The sequence below is a fragment of the Naegleria lovaniensis genome (genome assembly GCF_003324165.1).
Source record: "Naegleria lovaniensis strain ATCC 30569 chromosome Unknown tig003, whole genome shotgun sequence".
Classification (NCBI taxonomy): domain Eukaryota; phylum Heterolobosea; class Eutetramitea; order Acrasida; family Naegleriidae; genus Naegleria; species Naegleria lovaniensis.
Window position 1 is genome coordinate 295,004 of NW_025407825.1, and position 26,037 is coordinate 321,040.

The 26,037-nt window shown below is 37.1% G+C and overlaps 13 protein-coding genes across 13 annotated transcripts; 6 read left to right on the plus strand and 7 right to left on the minus strand.

The window, feature by feature from the left end:
- Positions 1–593: 593 nt before the first annotated feature.
- C9374_009571 (uncharacterized protein) lies at positions 594–3,235 on the minus strand (the record flags this gene model as incomplete). Its single annotated transcript, XM_044699773.1, has 2 exons — positions 594–845; positions 962–3,235. The coding sequence occupies 2 exons, from the start codon at positions 3,233–3,235 to the stop codon at positions 594–596; spliced, it is 2,526 nt and encodes an 841-aa protein (XP_044554888.1).
- Positions 3,236–3,869: 634 nt separating this feature from the next.
- On the minus strand, positions 3,870–6,268 carry C9374_009572 (uncharacterized protein; the record flags this gene model as incomplete). Its single annotated transcript, XM_044699774.1, has 4 exons — positions 3,870–4,064; positions 4,384–5,164; positions 5,804–5,928; positions 6,257–6,268. 4 exons carry the CDS (start codon positions 6,266–6,268, stop codon positions 3,870–3,872), a joined length of 1,113 nt encoding a protein of 370 aa, XP_044554889.1.
- Positions 6,269–6,534: 266 nt separating this feature from the next.
- On the minus strand, positions 6,535–7,944 carry C9374_009573 (uncharacterized protein; the record flags this gene model as incomplete). The annotated part of the gene is made up of 2 exons (XM_044699775.1): positions 6,535–7,527; positions 7,840–7,944. 2 exons carry the CDS (start codon positions 7,942–7,944, stop codon positions 6,535–6,537), a joined length of 1,098 nt encoding a protein of 365 aa, XP_044554890.1.
- A 1,204-nt stretch (positions 7,945–9,148) lies between these two features.
- Positions 9,149–10,225, plus strand: C9374_009574 (uncharacterized protein; the record flags this gene model as incomplete). Its single annotated transcript, XM_044699776.1, has 1 exon — positions 9,149–10,225. One exon carries the CDS (start codon positions 9,149–9,151, stop codon positions 10,223–10,225), a length of 1,077 nt encoding a protein of 358 aa, XP_044554891.1.
- Positions 10,226–10,274: 49 nt separating this feature from the next.
- C9374_009575 (uncharacterized protein) lies at positions 10,275–13,865 on the minus strand (the record flags this gene model as incomplete). Its single annotated transcript, XM_044699777.1, has 1 exon — positions 10,275–13,865. One exon carries the CDS (start codon positions 13,863–13,865, stop codon positions 10,275–10,277), a length of 3,591 nt encoding a protein of 1,196 aa, XP_044554892.1.
- Positions 13,866–14,299: 434 nt separating this feature from the next.
- On the plus strand, positions 14,300–16,661 carry C9374_009576 (uncharacterized protein; the record flags this gene model as incomplete). Its single annotated transcript, XM_044699778.1, has 4 exons — positions 14,300–15,133; positions 15,194–15,504; positions 15,560–15,788; positions 15,852–16,661. The coding sequence occupies 4 exons, from the start codon at positions 14,300–14,302 to the stop codon at positions 16,659–16,661; spliced, it is 2,184 nt and encodes a 727-aa protein (XP_044554893.1).
- Positions 16,662–16,757: 96 nt separating this feature from the next.
- On the plus strand, positions 16,758–17,939 carry C9374_009577 (uncharacterized protein; the record flags this gene model as incomplete). Its single annotated transcript, XM_044699779.1, has 1 exon — positions 16,758–17,939. The coding sequence occupies one exon, from the start codon at positions 16,758–16,760 to the stop codon at positions 17,937–17,939; it is 1,182 nt and encodes a 393-aa protein (XP_044554894.1).
- A 46-nt stretch (positions 17,940–17,985) lies between these two features.
- C9374_009578 (uncharacterized protein) lies at positions 17,986–18,936 on the minus strand (the record flags this gene model as incomplete). The annotated part of the gene is made up of 4 exons (XM_044699780.1): positions 17,986–18,352; positions 18,401–18,516; positions 18,575–18,750; positions 18,852–18,936. 4 exons carry the CDS (start codon positions 18,934–18,936, stop codon positions 17,986–17,988), a joined length of 744 nt encoding a protein of 247 aa, XP_044554895.1.
- Positions 18,937–19,189: 253 nt separating this feature from the next.
- C9374_009579 (uncharacterized protein) lies at positions 19,190–20,320 on the plus strand (the record flags this gene model as incomplete). The annotated part of the gene is made up of 1 exon (XM_044699781.1): positions 19,190–20,320. The coding sequence occupies one exon, from the start codon at positions 19,190–19,192 to the stop codon at positions 20,318–20,320; it is 1,131 nt and encodes a 376-aa protein (XP_044554896.1).
- Positions 20,321–20,408: 88 nt separating this feature from the next.
- C9374_009580 (uncharacterized protein) lies at positions 20,409–21,540 on the minus strand (the record flags this gene model as incomplete). The annotated part of the gene is made up of 6 exons (XM_044699783.1): positions 20,409–20,418; positions 20,494–20,866; positions 20,931–21,077; positions 21,130–21,238; positions 21,363–21,441; positions 21,521–21,540. The coding sequence occupies 6 exons, from the start codon at positions 21,538–21,540 to the stop codon at positions 20,409–20,411; spliced, it is 738 nt and encodes a 245-aa protein (XP_044554897.1).
- A 393-nt stretch (positions 21,541–21,933) lies between these two features.
- On the minus strand, positions 21,934–22,260 carry C9374_009581 (uncharacterized protein; the record flags this gene model as incomplete). Its single annotated transcript, XM_044699784.1, has 1 exon — positions 21,934–22,260. One exon carries the CDS (start codon positions 22,258–22,260, stop codon positions 21,934–21,936), a length of 327 nt encoding a protein of 108 aa, XP_044554898.1.
- Positions 22,261–22,559: 299 nt separating this feature from the next.
- On the plus strand, positions 22,560–23,981 carry C9374_009582 (uncharacterized protein; the record flags this gene model as incomplete). The annotated part of the gene is made up of 1 exon (XM_044699785.1): positions 22,560–23,981. One exon carries the CDS (start codon positions 22,560–22,562, stop codon positions 23,979–23,981), a length of 1,422 nt encoding a protein of 473 aa, XP_044554899.1.
- Positions 23,982–24,147: 166 nt separating this feature from the next.
- On the plus strand, positions 24,148–25,809 carry C9374_009583 (uncharacterized protein; the record flags this gene model as incomplete). Its single annotated transcript, XM_044699786.1, has 1 exon — positions 24,148–25,809. The coding sequence occupies one exon, from the start codon at positions 24,148–24,150 to the stop codon at positions 25,807–25,809; it is 1,662 nt and encodes a 553-aa protein (XP_044554900.1).
- Between the last annotated feature and the right edge of the window lie 228 nt (positions 25,810–26,037).

Genomic DNA, 26,037 nt, shown 5'->3' on the forward strand with positions numbered 1-26,037 from the left:
AATGCAAATTCGGTGCATTGGAATGTAAAACGGAATTGGTAGCATTGCTTCCGTCATGAACCAACAACACGTGTTTTGGTTATTCATGGGAAGAGAGATGGTTGCTCTCGTGAATTGTTGCACAATGAGGAGAGAGAACGTTTGACGACGACATCGACGAGCAGACAATGCTTGACAAGCTCGATTAAAGGGATGGTTGGTACAAATCCCTTTCAGTGACAAAATGGCATGTAAAAAATCCATTTTAGTATTTGCACTGTGCGTAATGAGAGAGAAGAATCTTGTGGTTGTTGTATACAATCATCAATGTCCTCGTTTTAACAAGAGTATTTATTTGTGACTTACAGAGATGAAATACTTTTCAGGAAAAATCTACAGATGCGACGTAAGATTTCAAAAATTGTAAGAGTTGTATTTGTCAATATGATACTACTGTAGTTCTTGGTAAAGAATGTATTCGAACTTCCAACTTTGTCTCTACACAACCAGAACTATGGAATGAGTTACAACACTACAGTTCCACAATCACTGATCATCATCCAAAAACTCACCCAACATCTATCAAACTGATTCAAACATCGGAAACTCAGTTTCTACAAGGACACTTGAACCACACTGTGATTCACCTTAGAGTGGTACGACTGTGCCTTCTCCACAGAGGACAATCTACCCAGCAAACTCAATAGTTTTTGTGAGGCCACATCAGTAGGGTTCTTGGTGAGATAGTTTTCCAATTTCATGGTAGCACAAGACAATGCATCTTCAAACTCCTGCTGTGAAATATTGGACTTGAAAATATCAAACACTCGATGAAGATCGTTGCAACACTCATTTTCGTTTTTGGCCTTTTTGAAGAGTAGTGATTCATGCATGGTCGTCAAGTTGATCAACCACAGAAAATGATCAATGAATGAATTAGCAAAACATTAGCAAATTTAAAATCACTCTCGGATCAACATACCTGAAGCTCATAGAGCCACTCATCACTTTCGACAGCACTTTCCTTAATGAGATGATATATGGTCGAAATAGCAGGAGAGTTATTTGCAGCAGACGAATGCACACACTTTTCAACAAGAATTCGATCTACCGGTCGTGCGACAAACTTATTTTTGCATTCACTTTGAGTTCTTTCATCAATCAAAACATTGAGTTTCAATTGATTGGCAATGAAACACAAATTCTTGGCACTTTCACAAGCTTGAGAAATACATGAGAAAAATCGAATTGCATTAGTTCCCAAATTTCCAACAAGAGAAGAACTTGTGGCAACTCCAATACAATATGAAATGGGTTGCATGTTGTTTTGTGCCAAGAATGTATTCACAATACCAAGTCCCTTTTCTATTTTCAAGGCACATTCTTGAGCGAGGCATGTGACAGGTTTTTGTGATTTTCGTTTGCTTTCAATCACAATCTGATATTCTGAATTAGATACGATTTGAAGATTACCATTGAATATTTTGGAAATAGAGCTTAGAGCAGTAATAATTTTAGGGAACGAGTGACCAATTTCGTCCTGAGAATATTGCAACAAGTATTGAGGTAACGTAATGTATAACACACTACACTCCTTGGAAGTGAGTCCCATTTTGAAAATTCCTCCTCCCCTCGCCAAGTCATCACTCTTTCTGGACTCGTGTCCCATGGCTTCAGAGGCGGAGCTTGCACTGGGACGAGTGAGTAATTCTCGATTCGAATTGGGGCTAGAGAGGTTTTCTTCATTGGAACCTGCCTTGTTATCCGTCTTGGAATCTTCTGAACTTGGATTAGGAGGATTTTCGTGGAATGAATCTAAACGTTGCAGTTGGTAAAAAACGTTTTCAGGAACAAATGATTTGATTTCTCGCAACCAATCCACAGTGTTATCAAGATTGGAGTATATTTGACTAATTTCTGAAAACATAGAACCTGGCATGTGAATTCCATCTAAATTCATGTACTTGATCAATTCAAATTGTTGCCTCAAAAAAGAAATAGGTTTGGTAATGGCATGACTCAGATAGAGACCAAACACTAGCGCCAAACATGTAATAACCAACATGGCCCCCACAGAAGCTGCAATACTTATGGTTGTCGTGAGAGTGACATCCTCTTCATAGACCACAATATAGAGCTTCCAATTTAAATTATCTATTGTAAAGGTACGAGTTGTAATCATGTAATTAACTCCAAGACTCTCCATCCTCAAATTTGAAGGTAATTTATCAGCCGAGTAGGTGGAATAGATCTTTTTCATCAATGCACCCGCATTTCGATCCGTGATATCGAAAATACTCAGTGTACTTTTCATATCGTACGTGGTCGTGTTGATACTTCCTGCCACACTCTGTGTCGAGTTAAATTCAGTGACCAACACATAGCCACGTTCAAACACACGAATTCGTTGTAAAAAATTCGACAATACGATTAAGGGAACTGTGCATCTATAAATTCCTTTCACGCCTGAGACGATACCTTGTTTGAATTTTACGGGATCATACAACATGGATCCATAGGGTAAAGCTAAACTTCCGTTAATAATGTAATAGATACTTCCGAAGGCCCCCTTGGAACCCATCTTGGCTGCCGCCTTGATGGTAGAGTTGTAAAAGCCTTGTTGAATGACTTCAGCGGGAGTGGGATCAACAGAATAATTATATGCCACAACAGAACCATCTCCATTGACCTTGTCTCGAATCATTCCCCTAAATGGAGGTATTTGAGAAGTGTAATAGAGTGATCCAAACAGTTCAATCACAGCATATCGTTCAGTAGGGGTTGCAAAAAAGTAACCAGTCAAAATTTCAGAATTATTGTATTGACGAAAGATATAATCTCTCATTTGCGTCTTGTCTAGTAGACCGTAATTGTAGAGATCCGCGCCAATATTGCTCACCATTTTCAACTTGTCCAACATTTGGGAGATATAAAGGACAATTTTATCTTCAACATTGGAGACTACTTTGCGAGAGAGTTCCTCAATGGAAATAAACATGCCAATGAAAACTGAAAGATAGACCATGATGGAACACAAGAGAATGAGAGAAATGATGGCTATGACGACAAACGTTCTTAAAGAAATACATCCCTGTAAGTGCTTGTTGCGTTGAGAACGAGCAGCACGACCATGAAAGGATTGTTTGGTTTCTTCAGTTTCATGTTGTTGCAGTAATTGTTGAATGTCATGATCCGATCCAAGTCTATCAGAGACAGATTCAATGTGGCCGGGATGTACTTGGTTCTTGCTGGACATGAACGAATAGTGTCGAGTTTTAGTTTGTTTTTTATGGAAATGAGCAGTGTCGTAAAGAATCACATCAGTGAATGTTTAAACAGAAAATGATAACGAGATAAGAAGGATGATAGGGTTGTATTGCTTCACTTCACATCCCTGCCTAATAACAGCGACAGAGCTATCAGTCATCATAATGATGTTTCTTTAAAGATGAGGATGCTAACGAGGAGTCTAAATTTGATGCCCAATGAAGAGAGATTATTTTCAAAACATGCTGTGATTTCACGATGAAATCGAGTTGTGTTCAACGTAATTGAATGATTTATCCCATGAAATAACAGCCTTTAACAACTTCGCTACAACGTTGATTCCTCAATTCGTCAAAAAATCGTACTGGATAATTATTGTAACAAGAGAAATCTTTATTGACTCAAGAGTAGGAGAAAAGCAACAATAATAATAGTTGAATAATATGTGTGGTGTTCATGAGTAGTAGTAGTAGTAGGAATAATAAATTTTCAATGTTCCTGTTTTTGAAACAAAAGCTTCATAAAAAGTGTCATCAATTGGTTGTAGGTGTGATAATAACAATCACCACATATTATCACATTTGCAAAGTTCATTGCAAAGAAAGAGTACTAATAGTATCAAATTAAACAGAAATGTTGCTTTCAGCATAGTGAGTCGCTGTTTGATCAGTGTCAAGATCTTCAACGAGTCCATCAAAGTTCTTCTTTGTCTTTTCAAGTGAAAATTCCTTAATGTTTCCGTCCCTAGTTGCAACATAGAGCACATTGTTAGATTTACCTCTACAAATACTTGTGAATGGTTTTCTAACTTTCAATATCTATCAATGTCGAAATTCATGAAAATGATTCATCCATTGGCATATTAACATTTGAATACACACAAGTACACATCCAAGTATGAATGGAAAAATATATATTTTCACAACACATTCAAGTGTTCATTCCAATCATGAATGAATCAACAATGAGCATCATTCCAATATTGAATGAATCAACAATGGTCATTGCACAACATTCCAATAAACATTTTTCAATAATGATGAATCATAATAATTCATTTTCCAATAATGATGATGAATCATAATAACGTTACATTTCAATATTAATCAAACACATCAATATAAACTCTCTACTTACACAAACAGTCTTTCCATGTTTCAAATCCCAAATTCTCACATCATTATCATCTCCACCACTCACTAAAATTCTTCCCTTGACCATAATATTCTTCACTTTAGTGGAATGACCTTTCAAATCTCTCTTCCATTCATCTCCTTCATCCACTCTATACTCCCTAATAATACCATCCCATGAAGCAGTAATCAAATGAGTTCCTCCCATTCCATCCACATTCTTTGCCACAGCAATACGACACACACAATCTTTTGCCTCTTCCATGACTTTCATACATTTACCAGTCGTGCAATTCCATTTTCGAACAGTTTTGTCTTGACTACAACTATACATGTGAAATCCATCTTCCATGACCACAAAATCCCAAACCCAAGAAGTATGACCATTGAATGTTAATAACAAGGTACCATCTTCAGTGTTCCATTTACGAATGGTTTTATCAGCACTCGAACTGTAAATATAATCTCCTTTCACAGCAATACCAGTCACAATATCGGAATGACCTCTAAATATTTGTAAACATTCTCCAGTTTCAGTGTCCCATTTACGAATATCATTGTCAAAGGATCCACTATACAAGTGTTTTTTACCATGCAAAGTGAGAGAAGAGATGGTTTTAGAGTGACCTTTAAACAAGTGTAGAATGACTTGTCGTTCGGCAGCCCATGAACGAATATCTCCATCGTCGGATCCTGTGTAAATGATACCTTCGGGAGAGGTAATCATGGCTGAGATGAATTTGGAATGACCTTTAAATACAAAGAGACATGAACCAGAGGGATCCCTTTTTTGGTGGAGGAGTTGTTTGGAGTGAATGATTGGTGTTGGAGTTGTTTGGGATGGATTGGTGTTGTTTGGGAATGATTGGTGTTGGAGTTGATAGGTGCGTGTTGAGTCATTAGGGAGTGTGTTCAGAATGTATATAAATGTTATGCCATGATACCAATTCATCATTATATCCAAATAATAAAAGTATATCGGTATAAGAATATAATAATAATAATGGCAAGTATAAGAATAATAGTAACAACAGAGAGAGTGGACCAGAACAGTTGAATGGAATATTTTGAACAAGTTGTAATTGTAGGATCATCATGTAGCAGTAGATATTGGTCCAAAGAGAAGGTCATCAAGATGGGATTAAAAGTCAGTCATCATCATCATTTGAGAGAGGAGTTGTATGAAAAATGTCAAATTTCGTGTCGTCATCATTTGACAAGAGACCATGTGAAATAATGAGAGAGAATGAATAATAACAGAAGAAACACCCAATGAGGATGACATTTTCATCAATAATTTCATCCACATTGATGTGATCATCATCAAAGGTTCATTCCATACATGATTCCAAATTTGACAAGACACATATTCCACAAGAACAACATTGCACAACGACAAAACCATTGGTTGTACTACTACTTACCATTGTCGCAATGATGAGTCATGACTTCCACTATACAGTTTTCCATTGAAATACTGAAGTGTTGAAATACTTTTAATGTGTCCAGTGAATTCTCTGCTTGATTCTAATTCTTCAGGAGTTGTACTCTATATGATTGAATAAAATCAGAAGGATTTTGTGATTGTGTGTCCACCGATCATGAATCACAACATTGGTGTGAATTGGTCGGTTTTAACGTCAATATTTGTGATGATAATTCCAAAATCATTGTTGAAAGTGTGGATTACGCCATCACGTGCGAGTGTTGTAGATAAAAGTTGGTATGTGTGGGCGATGAGTGATAACGATCAATGATGGAATTCATGGAAATGATTTCAATGATGGTTATGATGTGTATGTGGATGAACATCAACGTTGTTGTGATAAAAGTTGTTGTTGAAAAGATACAAGGCAAAACAAGATGGTGCTACATACATTTTGACCCATTTTTTGATGCTCTGTTCAAAGGCAAGTCGTCTGTCACAGGAGAGTGAAATTTGCAGCTGGATGTCATTTGCCATTATTAAAAAATTGTGAAGTGCTTGTCCTTTTCTTTCGCCGTCTGCTGCTCTATTTTGGAGGCTGATGAAGATCATGAAGCAGGACATTAAGGAGAATTTTTCAAAATATACGAATCTACAGAAAACCCCACAATAAAACAAGCTTGGGAAAAGGCTCCAACCTTTGTTAAATAAATTCTGTCGTTTCATAATTTACTTCTTTCTGTAAAGTACCTTGTTAACAGCAGCACAAACAATATCAGGGTCTGGGAAGCAAGCTCTCTCCAAATTTTCAGCATAAGGCACAGGAACATCGACACCTGTACATCTCAAAACTGGAGCATCCAAATAATCAAAGGCATCAGATTCCATAACTTGAGCAATAATTTCAGCTCCAATTCCGCAATGTGGCCAACCTTCTTCAACAGTGATCAATCTATTAGTCTTCTTAACAGATGCAAGAATTGGAACCATGTCTAGTGGACGAATTGTACGCAAGTTAATAACTTCAGCACTGATACCCTCCTTTTGGAGTCTTTCAGCAGCACCAAGAGCAGCATTAAGTGCACGACCATATCCTACAAGAGTAATGTCCTTTCCTTCACGCTCAACCTTTGATTTACCAATTGGAATAACAAAGTCCTTATCATTCAAAATTTTTTCATCGATTTCAAATGTTTGACCATACAAAGATTCACTTTCCAAGACAATGACTGGGTTGTCATCACGAATAGCTGCCTTAAGCAATCCCTTGTAATCCTCAGCGCTGTATGGACAAACAACCTTCAAGCCTGGACAATTGGCATACCACGAGGCATAATCTTGTGAGTGTTGGGCAGAAACTGCTGGAGGAGCACCATTTGGACCACGGAAAACGATTGGGCATCTAAGAAAACCTGCACTCATGTGATGACCCTTAGCAGCACTGTTAATAATTTGGTCAATGGCCTGCATGGCAAAGTTGAAAGTCATGAATTCACAAATTGGTCTCAGGCCACCAAGAGCGGCACCGACTGCAATACCAGCAAAGCCCATTTCAGTAATTGGAGTATCAATGACTCTGTCACCTCCATACTTGTCAAAAAGTCCCTTGGTGATCTTATAAGCTCCGTTATAAGCAGCAACTTCTTCTCCCAAAATGAAAACTTTTTCATCACGAGCCAATTCTTCATCTAAGGCCTTGTTTGCAGCATCTCTGTTGGTAATCTATTAGAATAAATTACAATCATAGTATGGAAAATGCCGATGAATCATGTTGCGAACAATTTGTTGTTTCGGTCAAGTATTGCAAGATGACAATCAATATCATCCACGTCCAGTTGTAAATAACAAACAATGAAACAGATATTATAATAACCATCAAGTAGTAAAACAAAATATATCAACGAATTAGCAATACAACCCATTACAATCATACAATGTAAACAACAACAACATCCATCAGCAGAATATCAAAAAATTCGGATCAACCTCTTCATTATCACCACCACAAAAACCGCAATCCCATCATCAACCTACCTGAACACAGGCTGTACTCTTGGTAGAGAAATTTCTCTGGATACTGCTCAACAAGATTTGTTTGTTGTTGTGTCTGCGAAAGAGAGAGGAAGCAACGGATCTCATTTTTTCAAGTTTTCAATGTTTTTTAATTTGGAAGTATCATCATAATGTAATACTTTGATGAAGCATTCATCATTTGAAACAGTAGATTCGATAACAGGCGAGTAGGTGTTGATGGAATCATAAATGGATTCACATAAAAGTCTGAGAAACATATGAAGAGCTGAACTCTCATTTTCTTGTAAACTTGATGTCAACCAACTTGGTCGAACGAAAACTGTAGCGGCAAGCTCCCCCAACAACGTTGTTCACATGAATTCATTGAGAAAGAATCGATGCTGGTTGATTAACACAAAGTGTGGTGATCAACACATTTGGAATTCTTGTCTAAATAATACATATCACCAATTTGATTCGTGTGGGTGGTGATGGCATTCTTCTTTAAGCCTCTCTCTTGATCATTCGAGGCCTTTCCTGAGTTTCTTTCGATGCTTCATTCTGATTGCAAGATGAAAACACAACCCAAAAGTTCGTTTTCACCAAACATTTTCATTTAGTCCTATCAACGAAATTCGATCCGTTCTTCCGAATATGCGAACCCCAACATTCCAATCATCACCCTATGACCTTCAAATTCAACAGTGAATCGAGTGGACTGAAACATCAAGTCGTCGTTCTTGGGTGATTTCGAAAAACGATATCGGGCTCAATGTCCTTGAGGACTGAAAAAAATTGCAATCAACGTCATTTTTGCAGAAGAGAGAGGAAGAACAGCTGCCCAAGAAGAACCGTTTTTTGTTGAAGAACAACCGCCCAATATTCTGATACAGTTCTTCTGAGAATCACACTCAGACGACTCATTCCTTTGCAACAAGAGCAACAATCAAACAACGCCAACCCGACACGTTGTTCAGCCATTCGAGTCATCGGACAACTTCCCCACACAGTAGTAGTATTAGTAGTATTGATAGACTCTTTTGCAACGTATTGACTTTTGGAATTTTTACATTATCGGCTCATTCATCGTATTCGTCAACTGATTTCTAGAAATACTCATCATTACTTCATCACAATAACAACCATAATAACAACAACACAAATGATGATGGATCCTTTTTCTAATTGCGAACAAGTCCCTTCATTCATGGATAATAATCACCACCATCACATACACCACCATCATCACCATCATCCTCACTCCTCTTATAGCAAAGATCCGGTGAATATTAATAGCCTCTCTTTCGTTACAACTTCTTCTCCATCGTCCATGGAATCACTCAGTGATGAACCAAACTCAATTGTACCAATTATCATGACCAACAACAATCAAGATAGAGAAAATACTTTTGAGTCAATAATATTACCATCGGAAAAGTATTACAAAGACGAACAGAAGGATGATATTCAAGTAGAGCCTTGCTGTGAACCATTAATGCATGATATTGAACCTTCCACATTCACCTTTGAATCGCCGCGTGAAGCAGAACAAACCATCTGTACTTGCAAAAAGTATCGTTTTAATGCCTCTGTGTACGGTTTTTCAAAAAGTCAATATTATGACTACTCGGACGATCTTCTTGGTTTAAAAGAAGAAGATTTGAATTTAGGAGAAGACTTTTACTTTTATACTAATTGCACCTTGGGTGTGTCAGATGGTGTTGGAGGATGGTCTTCTTATGGGGTTGACTCTTCTCGAGTGAGTAGAGACATTATGAATCACTGTAAATATTTTGCAAGTGAAAAGGAACATTCTCCCAACTCAGAACCTTCGTCGCTAACGCCTCTAAACATTTTATCAAAAGCGTACGACAAAGAAGTTGAAATATACGAAAGTTTGAATATTGGCCAGCCTCTTGGAAGTACCACAGCTTGTGTGCTTCATATGGATGAAATGTCTGCTGCCCTAAGTTATGCAAATTTAGGAGATAGCGGATTTATTGTGCTACGAAGAAGCAGCACTGATAACCAACAACGGGTCATATTTACTGCAAAGGATAAATGCCGAACGATTAATGGATTAGGGAAAGCTCCTTATCAATTGAGCTTTTTACCTCAAACTTTAATTCAAACGAACAACTATTTCAACGACAAACCAACAGACGCAATGTTTGAGCCTAATATAATATCGCTTCAAGAGGAAGACATTATAATCATGGGAAGTGATGGTCTTTTCGAGAACATTAAGATGGATTACTTAGTTGAGCTTGTAAATGACCTTTTCCCTCCAGGACAACCTCAAAATAATATGAAATTACTGTCAGAAGAACTTGCTAATTTAGCCAGGCGACGTGACTGCAAACAAGATGATATTGTTTGCCTGTGTGCAAACGTAGTGTATGAATAATAAATGATCCTTTCAAATTAAAAGACTATTTAATGCATTCAAGAATGATTTAAGTGAATGAATCTTCGCCGAAAAACAAATCGTCCAGATTATCTGATTGTTGGGATTGCTGTGGTTGTTGTGCAGCTTGTTGTTGTGGCTGTACAACTGGTTGAATTGGTTGTAGTACAGGTTGAACAGGCATTGGAGGTTGAGGTTGGACTGGCATAGTAGCTGACTGTTGTTGCCCTCGTTGTTGTTGCAACAGCAATGACTGAAGATTGGCCAAGTTCCCTGGTTGATTGTTGATCATACCTTGTCGCTGTTGAAGAAGTTGTAAGAGCAAGTTTTGCTGCTGAGTATGTTGTGGAGGTAAGGGTTGAGAGGTTGTTGGTTGAACAACTTGGACTGGTTGTTGTTGTGGTGGCCGTTGCATCGATGCACTTCCATTTCCAACAGCAGCATTATTATCACCCATCATTTTGGTAAGTTGTAAAGCGCTTACAAATGGGTTCGCCTGTGGCATGCCAACAGTAGGAGTGTTTGCTTGTGGAAGATTGTTAGGAGCAGAGGATTGGATTGAGCTTGCATTTCGTTGATGTTCTTGTAGTTTCATCAAAATGGCCAATTGTTGTTGTGTAAGGCCAAGAAGTTGCTGTGGTTGTTGTTGTTGTGGTTGTTGAGGTAGCTGGTTTGGCATTCGATAACCTGTTTGTTGACCTTGTTGAAGTTGCAACAATTGTTGTGGAGTAATTGCGCCACTCTGGAGTTGTCTTTGAATTTGGCTCAGTTGTTGTGCTCTTAACATGTTATTTACATTGTTTTGAGGTACCGGTCGATTGGATACATGCGTGTTTGTTGGTTGTTGTGGCTGTCCTCGTTTAGCATTTTGATTGACTGTCAAGGCATTTCTTTGAGCATTGAGTGCCATTGGATTGTTCACGGATGGTTGCATCATGTTCATTCCAATTCCAGAAAGATGTACTCCACTAACATTGTTAAATTGCATTCTCATGTTTTGTTGAGGTGTTGGTTTTTTCTGTTGTTGGACATTTGGTTGAGAGCTAGAGGCAGCTCCAGCCTTGGGTTTAGAAGCTGTTCTTTTCTTTTTGTCCATATATTCCTCTTCCTCTTCTTCTGAACTAAAGTCTTCATCATCGTCTTCATTATCATACTCTTCTTCATCGTCATCGTCATTTTCATCCAGAACAAATTCTTCATCGTCTTTGTTTCGTTTGTCATCATCTTCAACTGCCTCCTTGTAAGATTTCTTTCTTCTTGGCCTAAGGCTACGCTTTTCATCTGCTGCTTCTCCATCTGCTTCTTCTTCACCAAATACAGAAAAGTTGATATTCTTAACAGCTCTACCACTTCTTAATTTAGTTGTATGAACGTCATTAGCTTCTGAACCATCAGCAGCATTTTGATCGGCCAACGGAGCTTCTTCTTTCTCGTATTCAATCTCTTCGAGAAGAGCTTTTGTTTCGAGTTCATGTTGTTTTTGAAGTTCTTTATCCTCTTCTTCTCGTTCTCTTGCTCGTCTCACTAACATATTTTCTCTATCCTCACGTTTTTGCTCAATACTTCTAGTGTCTTCATTGTTTTTCAAATTTCTTATTACCGTTTCGATATACTCTATAAGAGATGTTTTTGTTTCGGATGGAGAATTCTCAGTTTCGGATTTTAGTTCTTCCAAGAACTTTTCAAATTCTGCAACACTTGAGCACTTGAGTTTCCAAGATCCATTTGATTTGGAAGAAGGAGGATGTTCAACGTAGAGTCTTCCAATGTGGTCACCAAAGTACCAATACTTTACACCCTTTTCGTCCTTTGAAATGGGTTCAAATAGCATGCTCAGACCATAGTGATTTCTTGAATAGTCAATTACTCTCTGATTTGTATCAAACTTCCAATCCATGAGGGCTTTGAGAAGAATGAGCCTCCATTGAGGAGAAAGTTCGTCGTATGTGGTGAGTAATAACGGGCTCACTTGCCACAGTCTATAATTTGATTGTAAAGAGTCAATCTTGTTTTTCAGGACTGTTTTCCACCTTATGGAAGCAGGATCTAGCAACGCATGTGATTTTCGGTCCAGTGCAGGGCCCTTAATAAGCCTAATGATGAGATCTGCCATCAAACCATTACATAGTTCTGGATGTAGCAACGCGTCCTCAAATTCGTCATAGTCAAATTCAGCAATTTTTAGGACGGGCCTAAGGTACTCCAATGAAGTGAAAACATAAGCAAGTTCCCACATGCTGTTTAAAATTTCTTTTGGAGACCTTGTTTCAGATTTTTCATATTTCTCAACTTGAAATTTTTCCTTATCTGCGTCCTTTTTCCTAGATGTTTCTTCTGGAAGTAATTCCATTTGGGCCTGCTTTACAGCGTTCGAACAGTCTTTGACAAATTCTTGAACTTCACTCTGCGTATAGCAGTTATATTTTAAATAAATAAACTCGTTGTGTCCGTTAAAGGAGGTAATGTTATCAGTATAGTTCGTATGTTGATACTTTCTAAGGAATGGAAGCCCCTCTCTATAAATCTTGGACACAGCATCTGGGATGCCTTCGTCAGTAAAGAGAGGGTCTTTAAAAATTAAAACATCTGATGGCTCTTCGTCACTTTCTTCGTCTTCTTCATTTTCTGTTTCTTCAGATTTAACAGGGTTTGATTTCCTCTTTTTGGTCTTTGATTCTTCATTCTCTTTGTCATTTTCTTCATCAGAGTCATCTTGTGCTTTTTTTGATGATCGTTTTCGTTTTGTCGTCGAAGAATCTTCTGCTTTATCTTCCTTTTTCTTGCGGCCTCTCTTCTTGGCAGATTGAGGCTCATTATCTTCCTCTGGATTTACGAACTTTCTCTTGTAGTGAGTACATTTTTCAGCGTCGGGAAGTAGCTCAATGAGATGTCTTACTTTAGAATTCGATAATCCAAAATATTCTGGACCTGATACAGTGCATGTTTTCATGCTCTTATTTTTAGATTCTTGTACAGTCTTAATTACTGCTGACCAAGCACCACTTGGTGTGGAAGAAGTGTATGAAATTGTGTCATCGGATGGAGTAATCTTGAAAATTGGTGCATCATCTCCTTGCAAAATTTCACATGTATAAATCGCTTTAGCTCCTGGAGTTTTGTACGACATGTAATTTTTTTCAGCTTTGTACCCAATAGGGAAAATATATCTGTCGTTGTGGTAATTTGGATTATTGTATTCAATTCTTCCAAGTGAAACGACTTGTGACGTTCCAAATTTTACAGGAAGTTGTGCATCAGGAGGAATATTAGGATCCACAACCATTGTGTTCCTAGGTTTTCTTGCTCTTCTTTTTTTCTTTTGTTCTGTCGGCTCCTCTGCAGCTTCTTCATCATTTTCATGTTCACTTTCAACTTTCGGAATGCTGCTGCTTGCAATAGTAGTGTCCATCTCTCCAAGTTTGATGGTTACCTTGACTTCTTTTTTATCGGATTTCTTTGACTTTCTTGATGATTTCCGCTTTTTTGTGGATTTTTGCTTCTTTTGTGGTTTTACCTCTTCATCTGCGGATACTTCAGATTTTTCCATGTCGCTCTCATTGGCAATCTGAAGTGAAAAATCTTCATCTTCCATATTTTCTTCTTCATTACTGAATTCACTAGGGTCGTCTTCCATCATCATGATGATATTTAAATATTACAAAAAGAAACTATAGATTTCGAAATGAGAATAATAAAGTAATCCTAGGGTTAGGTTTGTTATTGTGTATTGATGATCGATCTTTGATAATACGAAATTGATGCTTTTTCGCTTCCCCAGCAGCCTATGAATACAAAATCCGAAATGAATTTTTTGGGTGTTGATGGTGGGATTGCGAAACGGTTTTTTTTCTGATGCAAAAGTTTTGTCTCTTGGCCTTGAAGTTTTGGTTCAGGTGGATAATGGGGAACAATAGTACAATTGTCAAAAAGCCAATGACAACCTTCATCTTCATGAAACCATGGTACTCCTTTCCTCTGAATTGTTATGGAAAGGAATTAATTGAATCTCCGAAGAAAAAAATTTTCCAAACCTCTTGACTGTGTTATGACCCGATTAACAACAACACTATCATCATGGAGGACTACGAAGATGAAATAATAGAGGAAGAGGATGAATCAGATATTCAAGAAGGTGCTCTACGTGATGACCAAATCGGATTGATGAGTAAAATTGTTAAATTGAGAAACAAACTTAAACGATACTATAAGAATGTAAAAAACATTCCGAATATTATTGGTTATGTTTTGGATGCATTTTCGAGTAGAGAATCATTTGTAAAATTCTGTTATGAAATTTGGGACCATTTAAAGAATACTCCAGTGGTTGTGTTTTATGGATATTTATGGAAGACTAAGAAAGTGCAATTTTTCATGAATCTGTTCGTTAGTTATGGCTTGCCAATTTTACTCGAGTCACTACCATGGTACTTTTCACGTCGAAAAATTGGAAGAAGACTTCGAACTCAGAAAAACACAATTACAAATTCAATGATTGATAGAAAGGAGTTTAGTTGGGAGTCTGCACATTCATATATTGCTCTCACCATGTTGTACACACTATTGGAGAATATAGAACGTCACTTAACTTATAAAGTGACAGTAATGAATCGTTTATATGTGAAGAGACTTGTCTTGGAAAAGATTCTTTACAGCGAGATTTGGGCCTTCACCGAATTTCAAGGAAGGGAACTAGAATACAGAATTTCAACAGAAATCCATAATACTCTTCGATTGTTCAGCTATGTGGTTCCTAATATTTTGTCTTCTCTCTATGCCATTGCGAGAGAAGGTTTCGAATTATATGAAGGAAGGGCCAAATTGGACTGGATGCTGGTTGTACGACCTGTAATTTCAATTATTCTGTGGAGAATCATTGACTGGACCAAAACTCAATTCATGGGAAAAAAGGTAAGCTTTTTGTTATTTGATATTTGAATTTATGCATATATGTGTCATAACGTGTCACAGAGAGTAATTACTAACTTGCAAAGCAACCAAAGTGTAGCCCTGCTATTCGACCAAGTGACAGAGGGACTAGCTGAGATTCAACTCAACAATATCCAACAAAAAAAGTTGAAGGAATATGACCAAATTGTTCACACTGAATTTGGAATTTGGGAAGATGCCCGTCTATTCTTCAACAAAATTTATAGTTCCTTCACCAATAGGGGTGTCTTTGACTTTCTATCTGAGACATTTATTGCTTCAATGATTATGAAGAAAAAAGATCTTAATTATGAGCAGTATAGGAAACTTCAAATTGATATTGACCATTTAGTGTATGTAGTGGATTAATATTTGTTGATTTTGACACTAATATTTCCCAATATTTAGGAAATTGGTCAGAAGAACAGGAACGTACACGTTACAGGCATCCAGAAGTGTGGAGAGACAAACACGGGTTGTTAAATTAATGCGACTTCCAAACTTTCAAGATGAAGATAATGATGATTCTTTAGTTAAAGTTTCTTCATTTGAGGGCTTACAATTACAGAATATTACTTTTTCATATCAAAAGAATGGAAAGAAACCATATGCTCTCAACTTTTCAGGAATAATTGAGGTGAGTAACAATATTTTACACCATTTATTGAGAAATAATTACTGTTTGATCACTAATAACTAGTTTCGTCAAAATTCAATATATGCCATTATTGGACAAAATAGAAGTGGAAAAAGCACATTGGTGAACTTGATAACCAAGTTATATAGACCACAGGGAGGAGAAATGACATTCAATGGTATACCGTATTCCAAGATTAACAGAAATGCGATTCGAGAAATTGTGTATTATGTTGCTCAAAAAGCATACGTTTTCCCAGGTACAATTCGTGAAAATATCTGTGTTGGAATTGATTACACTCCAACGGATAAGGAGATTATTAAGGCAGCTAAATATGCAGGCGTTTTTACATTTGATGAAGCATCCATTAATGCTTCCACTACTTCAACAACAACAACATCTCAAGAGCCTCTTCCAGCACTGAACATACCCAATGAAAAAACTATTGAAGAATTATTGCTTGAAGGAAATCAACCTGAGAAGAAAAAGCTCTCTAAAAAGAAGATTAACAAAATTTTAGATATGAAGACAACAGCAAGAGGTTCAAACTTGAGCGGCGGATTTGCTCAATCGGTTGCACTCGCAAGAATTTATCTTCAAAAGAAAGCAAAAATTATTATCTTGGATGAGAGTACCAGTGCGATGGATCCCATCAAGAAACGAGATGTTATATTCCCTAATTTATTCAAACATATAAGAAAGAACAAGCTTACCTTGCTCATGATTTCACACGACATGACCTACTTGGACCAAGTGGATAAGATTGTACTCTTGTCAAATGGACAGATAGCTGGTCAAGGTTCACACAAGGAACTCGTGGATCAAAACAATGAAACCTATCTCAAGATGCTTGGGTTGTCTTCCAAGTTGTGATTCGCTGCTACTGGAATAAAAAAGCAAGAACCTTTACAACATCCAGAATTTCGAGAATTTCCACTGGCGCTACAAAATTAGCAAGTTCGAAAAAAAATGTCTGAACCTCACCATCTTCACGTTCTACCGTTCGAGCATTTACCAGCACAATGCTACACTTTACCAAAATTGACTTCCCCTCTTGTGGTTTCCGCAAATCCACGTAATCATCACAACCAACGAAACAAAAACTCAAATCGTCCCATACCCATGTCGGGTGGCAAGAGAAAGACGATCGACGAATCTGTAGAGGAGGATAATGATGGAGACAATCCCCATGGATGTTATAACCACAGCAATGAATCATCATTCTGCCACCACATGAACAACAATGATCATCACATTATTTGTAACAATCAACATCTTCTAGTTCCTCATCATCAATTACAATCATCAGAGTTGAAAGAGGAATTTTCCGAACATCAGCATGATGACGATTACATGAATTGCAAAAAAGTGAAAGCCTATCATCACATTTGTAACGAATATTCTACAACGGTTGCCAGTAGCAATCTTTGCGTTCCTTCTCCATTTCCCACTCTCTACAAACATTGCCAAACCACGGATTGGTTTTATAATTTTAGCATGGTTGAATGTGTTCGATATTTTGAAAACTATGTTGATGATCCGAGTGACACTAATAATATCAAAATGAGTACGAATGATTATTTTAATTACTGCTATGATTTTAACGCGTTACAATCACACTCATCAAGCGGGCTTCTTAGACTTTTTAAAGATTTGGGAATTTCCTCTTTCTATGACTACAAATACTTTATATTTGTATTCTTATTTAATTTTCAATCAAAATTGTCCATTTCGAGAAGCGAATGGATTTTTGGAATGTTTAATTTACGATGTGACTCAATAGACAAGCTTCGATTCAAAATCAACCAGGTAACTGAGGAATCTCTTTCATGGAACTCTGAGCAGATGAAAAATTTGTTCACTGTATCCTTTAAATTTCTAAGAGACTCAGAAAAGAGTAGATCGATTGATGCTCATGTTGCCGCTTATGCTTTGAGAGTTCTAATGACAGGAAGAAGTCCTTTCACAGAGACATTCAGTGACTTTTTAATTTCAGCTGATAACCCGATCAAATCCATTAATTTAGATCAATGGAAAATATTTGTGGATTTCTCAGCTAATATTGCTCCAAACCTTTCTAACTATGACTCCAATGATGCCTGGCCTTCATTGTACGATATCTACATTAGTACATCTTTTGGAATTAACTAATGTTTCAGAAACTTTTGGAGTCATCATAAATACAATATTTTTAATTTCATTCCTTTGATTCTTGCTCTTTCTTTTTTAGCTCCTCTTCCTCTTGCTGCCTTAATCGTTCTTCTCTCATTTTCCTCACTCTCTCCCATTTTTCTTCAGCTATTCGTTTTTCTTCATCTTCAAATTCCTTTTCCTCTTTTTCTATTCTTTTCGACAGCTCTTCAATGTTCTTTTCAATTTCTGTACTCAGCCAGTCTAGACCTTTCACAATGTGGTCGTCCAACTTGTTTTTGGTGAGCTCTCTTTTAGAAATTGAAGGAAGAATGTTGAAACTTGAAACGTATTGAGCTAGTTCATGCAATTTGAGTCGTTCAGAAATTTCGGAAGGGTCCAATGAATTAGGAAGATCCTTCTTGTTAGCTAGACTGAGTAAAATAGAATTGTCACATCGAACTGTTACTGACAATACTTACACTAATAGCGGCTTTCCTTTGAAATAAGGGTGTTTGATACTTTCTTCTAGACATTTCTGCGCTTCCTCAAGTCTCTTTTCATCGGCAGAATCTACCACAAAAATTGCTCCGTGTATCTTTCGTTATTTAAATTTGTATGTGACATTACTGTTGTTCTCAAGAAATTTCACTTACCGAAGGAAAATAATTGGGCCATATGGATCTAATATTCACTCCACCTCCAACATCAAAATAAGTAATTTCATAATGTTGATGCTTCAAGGTTTCTCTGTTAAAACCAACAGTTGGCATTGGTTTGAAATCCACATGCCCTTTTAAAGCAGCTAAAAACGTGGATTTACCAGCATTGTCTATGGTGTGAGGTGAATTATGTATTCCGAAAACATTGTATTCCCGACATGATGTTTTTCAATTTTCGTTTCAATTCTGATCCGTTTCAGTAATTACTTACCAAGCCCGATCAGCATGACAGTAATTTTCATTTCATCTTTCCTCTTCTTGCCAAAGCCAAACAAATTCTTGAATAATGATAACATTTTTTTATAATTTTATAATTTTAAAATAACTCTTTACAACGTTAACTACAAACGTAAAATTTTGGCGCCACAAAAGTTCACATAAATTTCAAACAACTTACATGATAGAGGATGAACTGATCATTACCACATGTCCATATGTATCATCATTTTTCTTGTATGTAGTCCATATGAATTGGAAAGGTTTGTAAAGCTCTTAATCACTACATAAATTCCCTTAATAGAACAATTTTAGAAATTCCTTAATAAAGAAATGAAGCCACAAGAAAATGCACACTGTTATCATTCTCCATTGAGATTCAGTACATTATTCCTTCGCTTCCAATTACTGTTTTCTCTCGCTCTATTCCTTCTTCTTCCTTCTCCGTGCCATTCTCAATCTCTTTATACCTCCTTTGGAGATTTCGCTTGTAACTCCGTATCGTCTTCTTCTACTCGTTGCCTCTCTGCATCAGTTGAATTGAAACTCGATTCCAACTCGAGCTCAATTTCCGATTCCTTCTCGTATTACTACAATACTCAGGGTCAGAAAATCGATTTAGGTACGACTGTCAAATTTGAAGCCAACATTCTCAAGGCCAAATCACGACTCTACTTGGTCAAGGATTCGAAATTCATTTACAACAAGTATGAGGTCTTTACTCCTGGATTGGGATGTGCCATGACTCGAACAAACTCGGACTGTCCTGGAGATGTCTATGTGTTATGTTGTTTGGGTGGAAAGAGAGGAACTGGAGCGTTTTGTTTGAAGGAGGCTGAGTCTCCAGGAATGAATCTGAGAAGAGCCTATCAGGTGTATCGAATCACACTTTCGACAAGTATTCTCTTGACTGTTCAAGTGAAAGTGACTCGAAATGGTAAAACACGAGAATTGACTCTGACAGAGAGTGCCACTTCAGCTTCTTTGCCATCCTTTGGGATGGATGCATTCATGATGTATCAACTCTCCATGCAGCATCAAGAATTGGAGAAGAAATTTAGCATGTGCAGTAATAATTATGTCATGTTGAGATTGATGCAAACAGGTGCCATCAATAACAATGCCCTCTCATCCAATAATCTATTACTCGTTGAAAAATTATCAAACTTTATAACGGATCAATATTCGTATCAAATTAAAGCTTCATGTGACGCTGAATATGGAGATCAAACCAAGACCCATGACTATATGGATCATATTAAGGATCAATTCTATAATGCTCAAGAATTGTATGGAATCAAAAATGTTCTTAGGAATAAGCTTAACGTACCCCTTACTGAGACCATCACATTTGGAAATTCTGACACTAGTGGTGATCAAAATGGATTGGATTATTTGGAAGTTGATGTGACGAGTCCGGTACTATCAATTAATTTATTGATAAAAAATATATATGACTTGTAAATAGTAGTAGAATAGAAAAATATATTTAGTAAATGGAATGAATACATCCATTAACATGTATTTAGTATACTTGTTTTCATAATAATAATTATTTAAGGCTATCATTCAGGTGCGTGTGAAAAAAATTCAAAGAATATATTGAGTCAAATTCATGAACTTGCAAAATTACTTACGCAATATAATTTCTTCTAGGTTTTGTGACAATAAATTCATAGAAAAGTCCTCCTAGCGCTCCACCAATAAATGGAGCAGTGAAATAAACCCAACAATTTGGATACCAAGTCCATCCTATAATTTGTGAGCCAAGCGCTCGAACAGGATTCATGCTTCCATTCACAAGGGCACCACCTCCAATAGCCAGTGCAACAGGAATAGTCGCCACTACAGAGGAGATTGGTTCCAGACCTGTTTCTTGGCTCAAATGTTGTGACTTGATCAAAGATCCAAACATGGTCATCACAATAAAAAATCCAAGAATAATTTCTAAGGCAAATGCTCTAAATGCATCGCCTACATCTTGTGGAGGTTGGAAAATAGCAGGTTGTACTTTTTTGATCATATTAATGTCACCATTATTTCAATAATTTTTTCCATCAATTAATCAACCTACTCGATTTAGTGACCAACAAGCAACATGCGGCTCCAATCACTCCTCCAATAATTTGCATGACAATATACAGTATTCCTGTTAAAACTCCAATATTTCTGGTTATGAGGGTAGCAAGAGTTATGATTGGATTGAAATGTGCTCCGCTAACTATGACCAATTATTATTCAATGAATTTTGTGAATTATTATGTAATACCTACTTGGTGCAAATATATGAAAACAAGCAACTTGAGTGAAAACTAGGCATAGCGAGGTTTGAAATACGTCTCCCGTTGAAAAACAAGCTGCTGTGCATCCCATGAACGTATACTATGGTGTTCCCAAAATAATAATTGTTATGGATATCATGATGAAATTTGTTGTCAATTCCAAAATATTGATATTTCAATATATATTGAAATTCAATGTTATAATTTTCTAATGAAATCCATACCAATGACGTTCCGCAGAGCTCTCCGAGCAAACCTCGCCAATTAACTACAATATCGGGATGATTCCTGAGCACGGATCCGCTTTGGAATAATATGAGATGTCCAGAGGACATGTTATATTTTGTTTTGAACAATGATGGTGTTGTGTTGAGAAACCTACGTTGAATTATTGATGGACATGAATTCAGTTCAACTTGTGTGTGAATTTTTTATTGTCTCTAATCGCAAAATATCTTTTGCTGACAACCTCTGTTGCAGCATGACTTGGATTCTTTTCAAGAAGGCAAGTTTTTAGGACATTTCATTCTGGTTTCGATCGAATCTCTTCCTTGTACGTCCTCCACTCAATAAACTTAAGTTATGACCAGTAACTCATGAGATGGTAATAATTCATCCTACTTGGTTGGGAAATACAACTTGGCTGACATGAGTGACATGCCTGTTCGAATCATGATGCAATAAAACAATAAGGAAAACAGTTGTTGTATGATGAACAAAATCCAGTAGCCAGGAGATTCCCAGGCCCACAACGGATTTGATGGTGACTGAATAAAACCATACTATTTTGCAAATTCATCCCGAATAATGTTCCTCACATCTCTTGAAAATACCTACAATTTTAAAAGCTGCAGCTCCACAAATCAGTCCAATATGAAACAAAAACGCCAGAATTGAAAACTTTACAAGTTTGAAAAATGCTTGAAATATTAAACCCGATGTAAACATTAATGTTCGGGATATAATAATATACACAATCACAGCATGAGCAATTAAAGATATTGCATGCAATCCTAAAATGACATAGTAAGCATAGGGATTCATAATCATGGAAGGTCCTATCGAATTGCACAATAAATCTATCGACAAGGAAACGAGAAGGAATGTAAAACTTAATTTCATTTTTTTGGCGCGTTGTATTTCCATGCTCCAAGGGACGAACCATAAGGCTCATTCAATAAACGAAGCTGTCTCAACCCCAACTTGCTGCTGTACAGCAAACAATCTCCAAAAGATCCGGTCTGAATGAATTCAACATCAATCAGATGCAATAATAGCCGTTAGGTGTGCATTGTCCAAGAGCGGTTCGAGAGTGAATGTCCACATTGACATTTGCAGTTCCCCGACCTGTCCATTCGGAAAATCGAAAAATTCCATGTGATGTCAATCGCGTTCTTTTCACACACAAAAAAATAGATATCATGCCACTCTCGAGAACCCTACCATTCCTTTTATTGGCTTGTTTGCTTCTTCTCACAACACAAGTCTCTGCCCAATGTGCAACCAACAAAATCACAAACACATTCACACCTTCACTCATCGGTGGAGTTGCTGACATTTGTCCCGTAGGTTGGATCAACACTGGAACCAAATGTGAGAAATTTGCGGATCAATGGAAAGCAAAATTGGGATCTGGTTGTACCACAAGTTTGGACTGTAAATTCTTATCTCTTTCTTGCATCAATAACGTGTGTAGTCCATTACATCGAATGGAAGGAGACACTTGTTCTGCCGATTCTCAATGCACACCCAATGTCAATGCCAAGTATGGCATTACTTGTTTCGAAGGACGTTGCAGAAGAATTACTGTGGCCAAGACTGCCAAAATCGGTGAATCCTGTAATGTCAAGAATGCTGCTGATAATACCATCTCCGATTGTGCTGAAGGATATTGTGCTTTGAAGGATCTCTTTAATATTCCTGGTCTTGCATCCAAGTGTGTGAAAACCTCTGTGGCTAAGAAGGGTGAAACTTGTGGATTCAAAATCGCAGGTATTCCTCCCCAGGTTACTGATTATATCACTTGTGAATCGGGTACTACTTGTTCATTGACCGGTACTTGTGTTTCAATGATTCAAGAAGGACAAGCATGTTCTCAAACGGACCTCACTCAACAATGTCAAACCAATACTTTCTGTCGAAGAAAAGTAGCAGGTGCTTCTACTACCTGTGAGTACAAGGCAGCTATTGGCCAATATTGTGACTCGATCGTTGATTGTGCATTTGCAAATTCAGGAATGATTAGTTGTGAAAATAACAAGTGTGTTCGTTTAGCATCGAGACCTAATGGTCAGGCATGTACCTCCACCGATGCTCATATGTGTTACAGTCGATATTGTGATTCGACGAGTGGTAAATGTGCTCCCTATGCAGGAAAAGAAACATGTTCCACTTCTGCTCTTTGTACTTCTGGTTCTTCACAAGGATGTGCTTGTGCTGGAAAGGAAACTGATTCAAATCTTGGAAAATGTATTGCATCGTGTGAGGGACAATACTATGATTTACGAGCTTGTCTCTATAATTTGGGATTGTATACCTTTGAATTTATTACACCCTCACAATTAATTGGTTATACTCAGTATAGTGATGAAACTTCGACTGCTTTCAGATCTTGCCGATATTATTATGATCGATTTTATTCATGTTTGAAACAAACTTGGTCCGATTCTGGTATTAGTACAACAGATTCTTCCATGCCTGGTGTTGGAATGGGTGGTGGTTTGGGTGATGGAAATTCTGCCTTATTACCTGAGAGAAACGGAGTTGAGAGTTTGAACACTGGTGTCTTCAAGTCGTTCTCACTCATCATGGTCTTGATGTTTGCTTTGACTGTAATGATTTAAATCATACGCGTAGGTGTGTTGATTCCATTATTATTCGGTTTTAACCACAATTAAAAAGTTCATTCTTAATCTTGAATTTTTCTTGTTCACAGCAAGGAAAGAATGAGAGAAGAGTTGAAATTTATTGGTTGCCCATTCCCGATTTACCCAACGTTTACAACAAAAAATGTTCGATTTCAAAACATCGCCGGCGTGTCTGGCAGAGACAGCTGTCGCAGCAAAAACAATGTCGACTTCTCAACGCACAATGCTGAATGGCAACACCAAATTCCATGACATCCCAACGTCATCCAAGCAACTCAGTCCATCATCCATGTCATCAGCGCTGTCTCATTCTCATAGGTATCATCATCATCATAGCCATTCTAACTTGTCATTAATATCATCATCATCCTCAACCACTAGGAATTTATCATATTCACTTTTTTACTCATTTCTATGCTTCATCATCCTGTCATCCATAACCACAACAACACTTGTCAACGCTTCTTCAGCATCCGCATTGTATTTCAAATCTGATCTTCATACACAATTAATTTCAAACTCCAATTATGTTGTGTTAAATCAAAATCCAGTGTTTTGTTTTTATTGGAAGAAGGATTCGGACATTCTGAATGGTACCATTGTGAGTGAAATTGGATTAAAAGCACAAAATCAGCAACAAAAGAATATTATTGCCATCAGTTTGGGAGTACCAGATTATATTGTAGCAAAGTCCAGTTATCCATTGACGCCTCTAGTAGATGTATTTGTTTTTGATGATTTTACTGCCTATGATATGTTTTATAAGGAAAACAATACAGACGTGACAAGTTTTACCACCAAAGACATTTTTCACAGAGCTAAAAACGATACTCTTTTTGGAGGCACCAATAATTTGAAGGTCACAAATACGTACGAGAAGGAATTCGAAGGAGATGTGATTTTCAAAGTGGTTGAATTCATACGACCCAAAAACACTTCTGATTATTCACATGACGTTTTATTTCCAATGAAAAAGAATGATCGAGGAATTATGTTTTTAAATTTTGCAATTTGGAAGACATCCATAGATTCATTAGATATTTTCAGTAATTTTGAAATTGACTCATCCAATACTGGCTATGGGTGGTTTGAATTTCAATCCATTTATTATTATCCAATTTCTACAACTCTTCAAGCTTTGAGAATTGTTCACGGTATTTTAATGATCATTGGATTTACATTGTTGTTGATTGTATCCATGCTCACAGTGAGACATTCACAGAGATTCATCTCTAAACGAAAAGGAGTTGCTCTGCATGCAACACTGTCCATCATTGCTGTGGTTTGCATTCTCATAGCTATTAGCTTGTCCATTGCTGCATGTTCCATTTCAACGAATCGACACTTGGATAGCATTCACAAATGGATTGGTCTCTTTGTGATGATATTTATTGTACTTTATCAATTACCCTTTTCTGGACCATTCACTTTCGTTTATAATTTTATTTTCATTAAGAAATCTGCATCATCACGATTGCCTCATAGTGAAGAATCACAACGAAATAATGAAGAAGAAGAAGGTGAGAGTTTTCTTTCAAAAACTGAAAATACAAAGAAGATCATTGGAGCCATTGCTTCTTTCACACACGTATGGGGAGGACGATTATTAATCGGTGCTGGATGCCTTAATCTTTACTTTGGAATACATGGAATTTATGCTCCTTATCCATGGTTTATTGGTATTAGTGTTTTCTTAGCTTTGATTTTATTGATTGCATTGTTGGCTGAATGTGTGACTCCAAAACAAGTGAAAAGATTGACAAAGGGCAAGTTTAAAAAGCTATTTGGAGCAAACACTGAGTAGTCATTCATGTAGAGTTACAACTTATCAATTACGAATACAATTATCCATCACTGGTTATAACTGGCTGCTCAGATTTTTCACAACACAAACAAAAAAAATAGTTTGCCAACAACGTTCGAATCGTTTTTATCCAAAGCTTTGTGTTGTTGCTGAAAACTCTTTTCATCCTGATTGACCAATATTTATGATCGGATTGAGATCAGGCACTATATTGTAGTTACTTGTAAT